This window comes from Trachemys scripta, chromosome 18 (genome assembly GCF_013100865.1).
Source record: "Trachemys scripta elegans isolate TJP31775 chromosome 18, CAS_Tse_1.0, whole genome shotgun sequence".
NCBI classification, from domain to species: Eukaryota; Metazoa; Chordata; order Testudines; family Emydidae; genus Trachemys; species Trachemys scripta.
In genome coordinates, this window is record NC_048315.1 from 6,763,252 (window position 1) to 6,771,345 (window position 8,094).

The 8,094-nt window shown below is 42.9% G+C and overlaps 1 protein-coding gene across 4 annotated transcripts; it reads left to right on the top strand.

Annotated features, from left to right (window-relative positions):
• Positions 1-167: 167 nt before the first annotated feature.
• On the top strand, positions 168-8,038 carry ZNHIT3 (zinc finger HIT-type containing 3). 4 transcript variants are annotated; one of them, XM_034752775.1, is made up of 5 exons: positions 168-298; positions 2,602-2,707; positions 4,705-4,792; positions 6,130-6,210; positions 6,829-8,038. In XM_034752775.1, exons 2-5 carry the CDS (start codon positions 2,648-2,650, stop codon positions 7,017-7,019), a joined length of 420 nt encoding a protein of 139 aa, XP_034608666.1. In that variant the 5' UTR covers positions 168-298; positions 2,602-2,647; the 3' UTR covers positions 7,020-8,038. The 4 variants fall into 4 exon arrangements, with proteins under 4 accessions (XP_034608666.1, XP_034608665.1, XP_034608668.1 ...); XM_034752774.1 differs by lacking the exons at positions 168-298; positions 2,602-2,707 and adding exons at positions 3,874-4,017; positions 4,547-4,578 and having other exon boundaries at positions 4,700-4,792; XM_034752777.1 differs by lacking the exons at positions 168-298; positions 2,602-2,707 and adding exons at positions 3,893-4,017; positions 4,378-4,578.
• Positions 8,039-8,094: the final 56 nt, after the last annotated feature.

Below are 8,094 nucleotides of genomic sequence, written 5' to 3' on the forward strand. Positions count from 1 at the left end.
CACTGTAAACTTACGAGTAATGGAAGCAGGATTTGCAAATGGTCCTCTAGCTTCACAGGAACTGTAGATCCAGTGCTGAAAATATGAAGTAAAATACTCTGTGTATTTATAATGTGCTCATCACTGTGGTACCTGAGTGTGTATTGCATTTTCCTCATCAGGCTCATCATTGATAAGCCTACAATGCTGCCTGTCACTTCTGTTGATTATTTATGCTGCAAAACAAATGCAAATCATAAATCCAAGGGCACCGAAGCTCAAACTGCCCTTTACCAGGCTGCTGTTCGTGAGTGATCACGTGAGTATTGTGCTTGTGCTTTGTACCACCCAGACTGTAAGATGAATTCTGGTAACTAACATTCATTCAGTTTCACCATTAACTCTGCAAAGCAGTAAGTGTTTGCTTTAGATTATCGTGTGGCCATTTAGGGGGTCCCTTCTCCCTCTACTTGTTTTCCGGTCAAACCCCATGGACACTAGCTTTCAAGTCCAGCACTTCTGATCACCTTGCATGGAACTGAGACTTGTTGATCAACCAGCAGGAACCTGCAGGATGCTATTATGACTTGGAGAATGTATAATGTGCTCTACAGCTTCCACCCCTTTGACTTGGTTTATAAGGGGATTCCTTCCAGAAATATGTCACTCCATGTACCAGATTATTACCATAGTTACAGTACAGAGCCAGCGGTTCTCTCTTGTGGCCTCTCCATTACTAGACTTCTTTTTCTTTTCAGAATCCCTATTTTTTGATAGAGAATTCATATTTTTTCCTACTCTGTCCCTCTCGTCTGGAAGAGTGCCTCTCTCTTTATCCATCTAAATACCAGACTATTTCAGAATCTCATCTCAAGATCCATCTCTTCTTGGCTAATGACGCTTCTAACCCTCTTCCAGGCCCATCCCTAAACCAACAAAAATAGAGAGTGGGGGAGAGGGAGAAATTATGAGTATTTTGTAAGAGGGTCCCTCTATTTCTCACTACAAGCCTCTCCGGAGCAGGACTGTGTGGAAAACAGCACTGTGAGCACTCCCTCTTTAACAGTGAAATCAAAGCAACATGTATAGTAGTTTATCCAAGAAGGAGACAAATGCTTTTGTTTGTGGATTGCTTTGAAAAAGAGAACAACTTTTAACCTGTCTCCTTGTTATAAACCACCATACAGCCTTAAATCCAATATACATATGAGAAGGAGACATATGTTAAAACTATAACTTCTTCTTTTAAGAGATGTGACGGTTTTAAAATTTCTTTGAACATATGTGCCATCCTTGTATGTATGTTGGAGTTAAGGCTGCACTGGACTTTACAGAGCCAGGGGCGTTAACAATACGTTGTAGAAGGAGGATAGTAATGCATGAGAGTTAACACATTTTTATATGGGTATAGACAGAGAAATATGTCTATATTGGGGGGAGGGATAGCTCAGTGGTTTGAGCATTGGCCTACTAAAGCCAAGGTTGTGAGTTCAGTCTTTGAGGGGGCCACTTAGGGATCTGGGGCAAAATCAGTATTTGGTCCTGCTAGTGAAGTGACCCAGAGTCCCTTCCAGTTCTATGAGATAGGTATATCTCCCTATATAAATAGAAGTGTAATTCTTAACTATGTGTCTGCTAGTTTTTCAGCACTTGAGGAAGATGTTATTGAAGTAACAGTGTAACCTTAACTAACATTAAACAAACTAATGTTTTCTCTGTGTGAATACAATAGATATTTAATGTTCCATAATCTGAGGTTCATCAAATTCACATTGATTTGTCTGTCTGATCTTCAGGCTCCTAGTGAACAAAGCAGATCATGCTGATTTAGACTGGAGGATTTTCGCTGCTTGTAGGTGATGTTTCTAGGAAGAATAGAATAGAATGAGCCCATAGTCTCCCAGATATAGAAAAAGTGCCAAATATCTGTTGAAGTTGCATGAATTTACAGGGAGATTTTCAAAGGCACAAAAGGCAGTTTGAGCCTAACTCTCAATGAAAAGCCAATTAGAACTGGTCACCTGACTCCTGTTCATGCCTTTGAAAATCTCCCTCTTAGTTGACTTTGTAGAGCATTGAAAGGTTTGTTCCAGCAGGTGACACTGTAGTCAACTAAAATATCCAGTCTGGATGCATCAAACTAAATTCAACCATCTAAAAGGTATGGGGAGGGGAGAGGAAGAGACTGACTCAAAAAGGAGGAGAAAAAAATTCTTCTGGGGTAGCAGACCTGACCTTCTCTTTTATCATAAAATTTAGCTTTCATTGCTTAGGTGGGCCTATAGTGTAACTAAGCGTATGTCTACACAGCCTGTGAGAGTGAGGTTCAGAGCCCAGATTGACACACTTAGGCTTCCCCTACAGTGCTAAAAACAGCTGTGTAGACATTGCAGCTCAGGCTAGATCTCGGGCTCTGAAGCCTGGGGTGTGTGATCCTGGCAAAAACTAGAGAGAGTGCTTTTGAGTCTGTAAAGATGCTGGCAGCTGTAAGCTAAGAAACTGCTCCGGTTGTGTTTGGTTCCTCCTGTGTGTGTTTGGGAGGAGTGGGACTTTGTACATTCCTTGTATATAAACAAGATTGCACCAAAGAAAATACCAGATTCCATCAATTTCTCCTTCCAGCTGGAATATTCCCAGAGTCCTGAAATTGGGTTGAAAAGGGACAACAATGCTACAGCTAAAAGCCCACCCTTTCTGTGCAAATGGAAGCCACACAAAGGTCTCAAATGTAAGTAGAGTTGTTATAAATGTAGCTAATGATAATGGACACTCCAGCCAGGAGAAGAGAAAAAACGCTTTTGTTAACTGGAAAGCAGCTCAATATTTAGAAGCAAAGTAAAATGAGTTAACGGGTTCTTGGATTCTTACACCATGTCCATCACCACTGTATCTGAACTCATTGACACTTCACCACTTTAGTTTTCAATCCTGCATTCTTTGGTCCTGTGGGAGTAAAGTTATGGGCCCATCTCTGTGATAGTGCTGTCTCCTCAAGGCATGTGGGTCACCCTGTACTCTCTAGACGGTGTCATGGTTCTGGGGAGTGGCAGAGGCACAGATCTGGCAGGTGCAGGAGGGTTTTTAATATACTCTGGAACCAGACCATTCTGAGCTTTGACAATAGAGCAAGAACTAGGTTTTTAAAGGTACTTAAGCATCCACCGATGCAGCTAGATGCCCTAGCCTTATTTTTAAAACGCCGGTCTTAAAACGGGCAGCCAATAGTTTTATGACTATTGGTGATAAAGGAGGAAAAAGGGGAGTTGGTATTTTAATTCCTGGGCAGTGCTCAGCCACTTGGCTCTTGAAGGCCCTAGAACTATTTGAAGGGATGGTGGATATAGGAGGGAGCCCGTCAAGGAAGTTGAGTGCAGGGGTGATATGCGTCAGTACCCAGATGCTGTTCTCCCCACATCTGTAGCACTGCAACACTCCACTCAGGCGGTAAGTAAGGAAGGTGGTGGGGGCGGGGGCTGGTTTTGATCTCAGTTAAGGGCCTGGAGCACATAAGGGGGGCTACCGGAGGTCAGACCAAAGGACAAGGGTCAATGCTAGGAGACCCCGAGGGAATGAACAGAACCCCCCTGGGGGGCAGGAGCCTACATGTCCCTAGGGCACTTAGACACAACCCAGCTCTCACACCAGGGCCAGCTTCAGAAACCTCTGAGTGACTATTAATGGGGGGGGGGGCAGCAACCCCAGCGCCTCGCCCCGGGTCTCCCCACCCAACCCCCTTCCCCCCCCCCCCCATCTTGTCTCCTGCTGTTCCTGGGCGCTGGGCTGTCTCCCCATTGGCCCAGCCCCATCTCTCTCTCCTCTCTCACACACACACACTGGGGGCGGCGCGCATCGGCGATGGATTAGTAGAGCCGGGTGGAGGCGATGGGCGCGCGGCTGGGCGGGGCTTGGGGCGGAGCCTGACCCCGGGCGCGCACACGTGGGCCGCGGCGGCCGGAGCATGGAGGAGGGGAGCGGCTGCTGCGTGTGCGCGGGGCGCGGCGCCCCCCGATACCGCTGCCCGGGCTGCAGGGCCAGATAGTGAGTGCGGGGGGGGGGCAGGCGGGCTGCTGCCGGTCCCCCCTCCCGGCAGGGGCACCCCTTCCCCCGTACAATAATGGCCCGTGGCCCTTCAGCTGCGAAGGGTCCCTCCCCCCCCCGGGTGCCGGCTGCATGGCCGCTTGGCCTGGCGTACGGGGGGGGGCGAATAATCGTCCCCCCCCCGCCCCCCCATGGGTTATTGCTGGGAACAGGAGTCCCTGGAGCCCAGCTCTGGCTGTGTCTCCGCCCAATGACTGTTCTTCTTGTCCTCTCTCGGGGGGGGACAGAGGTGGGGCTCCCCCTTTGTCTTACAAGTAACTGAGACTCTGTTTCTGCATTCACACGTGCTGCGGGGCCCAGACCCACTGATGGGAGCGGAAGTAACTTCTCTCGCTGCCCCCGGGAGAGCCCTCTGCTTATCCCCGAGTTGCTTTCTTTTCAAGGAGAGTCGCTGCGGTTAGTCTCTGGTAGAGCACCGGCAACATTTAACTGGTGTTTTTTTAAAAAATGGCACTTTTCTTTGTTGTAGTTGTTCTGTCCCTTGCTACAAGAAACATAAAGGTAAGACTATGACTTCGTCTCAGAGTTGTACATTATTCTAAACCAAATTTTAAGATACTGCTAACTTGTAGCTGTGACCTTCCTACTGTTGAGAATTAATGTAACTTTGAATTTTTCATAGAACAGTGTATAGCAAAACCGGATCAGGTTGTAAAGACGCCGATTACAGACACATCCTCACTTTTCAGAAGAGTTAAACCAGAGCAAGGCGAAGGTATGTTTGCTTCCTTTATAAATATATGAAAAAGCTTAAATTCTGGATAGCTATTACCAAATGAGCTTTTGGGGGCTTCTTAGCAGAAATGGTCACACAAAAAGAACAAAAGATTTAATCTTTCATGTGCTAGGTATTGCTAGCATTTCATTGGAGAAAGAAAAGTAGCCCAAAACCTAGGGACTAGGAAAAATTAACACACCAACTACATACCCTGAAAAATAGAGGACAAATAGGTATTTGGTTACCATTTATTCAGTATTCAGGCAAAAAACATTTGTCTGCTAAAGGGGAAAAAAAAAAAAAGTACACCTGTCAACTTTTTTTGTATATTAAGTTGATAAACATGCCTGATTTAATAAATATATAATCAAAAGTTTCACTCTGTCCAATAAAAGTGCCAGAAACACCACATCCTGGGTGTGGTAAAGAGGCTTCCTCTGTAATATCATTAGAGATATCTAATGATTAAATTACTGTATAATGTTTTTCTAAACAAAAGCTTATTGTTGTAATATTATTTTGTCTGTTTAAATGCAATGATTTGTAAACCTGTTAAAACTGCCTAAGTACATTTAAAAAAACCCCATAAATATTGACAGGTTTTTTAATACTGTCAATATTTAATACATTGTTTCAAATTACAGCAATTATAATAATCTTTTAACAGTTCCTACTTTTTGCTGAATACTTGCCTGTTTTACCAAGTGCCTGCTATTGTTTATGTAAGGGAGGGAAAGTTTTTCTGTAACTGTAAATGTAGCATGTTTGGTTGGAATAATACTGCTTCAAAATATAATTGTTAGAAGATGCTTAAAACCCAGAATCCTCATACTAAATATCTATCATTTGTAAAGTACAAATGTGACAACCTAATGTGCTCTACAGTTAACGCATGTGAGTTTAATCTTAACACCTACTTTATTTTTTTGAAAATTAAATATGTAAGAATAAACTTGGATGTGTAGTTGCCCAGATTTTCAAATAAGTCCTCTAAATTTATGGCAAAGGCAGAAGGGCCAAGTCCTTTTTCTTTGGAAAGTGCCATGTGAGTGAATACTTATTCAGTGTTTCAGGTATTGCAACTGTGTTAGGTCTTTTCTAGAAGATCTCTACATTGAATGGTACTCAGAAGGTTACAGGAAAGTGGGATGAAGGGGTATTGTTCTAAGGAGTCTAGGTATTTCACATCTGAGGTTTTACCCTATTGCCAGGGGGTGATGCAAAGCATCTGAGTTCTAAATGAGGGATAGTAGATAGAAACAGTTGTCTTGTTGCTGTGACTTTTTTGGACCTAACTTATTTTATCAGTTAAGTCACATTTCTGTTTGCCTTAGGAAGCCATTGGTCTGTAGATGATATCCTGACAGAAGATGATGAGGTGGACAGAGTCCCGCTGCAGAAACTCAAACTCTTAGGTAACCTTTAAGATTAATCTGTGATGTCTGCTGTCAGCAGTTCTGCTTCAGTCCCAACACCTAAGAATTCTCTTAAAAGCGAAGGTCAGTGCTCAGTATTTAGTTCTTCAGGGGCATCTTTATTATGCCTTTGGGAGGATTGGTAAGGTGTATATTAAGTTGTTACTCTTTGTACAAAGAGTAACTTCCAGATAAACTAATGGGGAGTACCATAGCACAAGCACATACAAAAGAACAAAGACAAAGAAGCAACACATTCTTTGACTCTAGACTTAGTGGGAGAGTCAAGCTTTGATCTGGACTTATTCTCCAATTGCAGGAAACCAGCTATTTACAAAAGTAGTGTCTGCTGAGGCTTGGGGGGGGGAGGGTGTATGTTTAAGTCCTCTTAGACAACAGATAAGGGGAAAGGTTGGGCTTGGGTTGGGTTTTTTTTTTTTTGTTAAATATGTGTAAGTTTCCCTCCTACATATTAAGTTTTTCTGCTTTCCTCAAGCAGATGCAGCAGTGGGTTGATTTTAAAAAACAAAACCACACTTTCAAACTCATGCTTAATCCCTACCTGTTAATTTCAAATGTGGCTCTCTTCCTCTTTTAATATTTATTTATTTTTAATAGGGGAGTCTAAAGAACTGAGAAACTTACTACTCAACCCCCATCTGCAGCAACTGCTGCTAACTGTAGATCAAGCCAAAGAAAAAGATTCCCTCATGAAAACATATATGCAAGAGCCATTATTTGTGGAGTTTGCAGACTGCTGCTTGAGAGTTGTTGAACCTCCAGAGAAAGAGAATTGTCTTCTAGACTGAGAGACGCTTTAGGAACAGAACTAATCATGAATTTTTCTAAAACTGGAACAAACATTTTATTACCATGTGCTTTGCTGAAACAGCCTCAGGTGTGTTTTCCTTCAGTAAAACATATTTAACTCCTGGATGTCGGCACTCTAATTCTCCCCTCCAGTGTTGTCATAGGGTAAGCTTTGTCACAGGTGGTTGAAGAGGAATATGTATGCATGTACTAGGTGTAATTGAAGGTTAGTGTTTTAGTGCTGTGACTTACTTTCTCTTAATACAGGTTCCATTGCCAACTATGGCTGTGCTAGGCATTGCTGCTGTCAAGTGTGTAAGGAAGGAGAAAGATTAGATTAAGTCCACTAGTGTTTAACTTTATCCTTTGAGCATTTGACAAATCTTGCTGAGTCCAGAGAGCTGCACAAGATATTTAAGTTTATTAAAAAAGATTAAGAAAAACAAACATACATTTCCCTGCCTCAGGTCAAGTAAGAGGAAAGGAGAACCATTTTTCTCTATCACTCTAAGGGTTCTCATGCTAAGTACCACTTCTGCTCCTACACAATGTGTGAACCTAATGCCGGAGATGGATGTAACAGTGAGAGGCGCTGGAGCTTAGCAGCACCAAGAGGGTGGAACTTGTTATATGCTACAGCTGAGTTTGGACCAATACAATTTAAAAGCAGCATCTTAACTTTCTTCAGCTGGTCAGAAACATTGAGCCCAGTCTTACACTCCCACTTTTCCTGAGACAGGTGTATCCAGCACTACCCTCCACCAATTCTTGCATTTTATTCATAAGCATTAGCAACCTGCTGAATTTTAGTGCTATCTGAGGTAAATGACTGTATGCTTGCCACCCGAGGGGAAAAAATAATGAGTAGTGTTCAGATTTCTTGAAAAACCTCACTGCTGCCTTCTTACTTTTCCCTGTATGGGGGAAATGCTGAAAGGATATTTTACATTAGATCGCAGAGCTAGTTGTTCAATTATTTCCCAAATATTTTAGTTCTATTAAAGGTTGTTTGATTTTGTTTTTAGTCCTACTGTAGTGTTTTCTTGGTATTAACACTTCCTCCATCACCTACAG

Coding starts and splice junctions, on each gene's coding strand:
- ZNHIT3 (XM_034752774.1), top strand. CDS start 3,938: ATGGAGGAGGGGAGCGGCTGCTGCGTGTGCGCGGGGCGCGGCGCCCCC. Junction 4,018..4,546: donor CCGGGCTGCAGGGCCAGATA/GTGAGTGCGGGG, acceptor TCTTTGTTGTAG/TTGTTCTGTCCCTTGCTACA. Junction 6,211..6,828: donor GCAGAAACTCAAACTCTTAG/GTAACCTTTAAG, acceptor TATTTTTAATAG/GGGAGTCTAAAGAACTGAGA.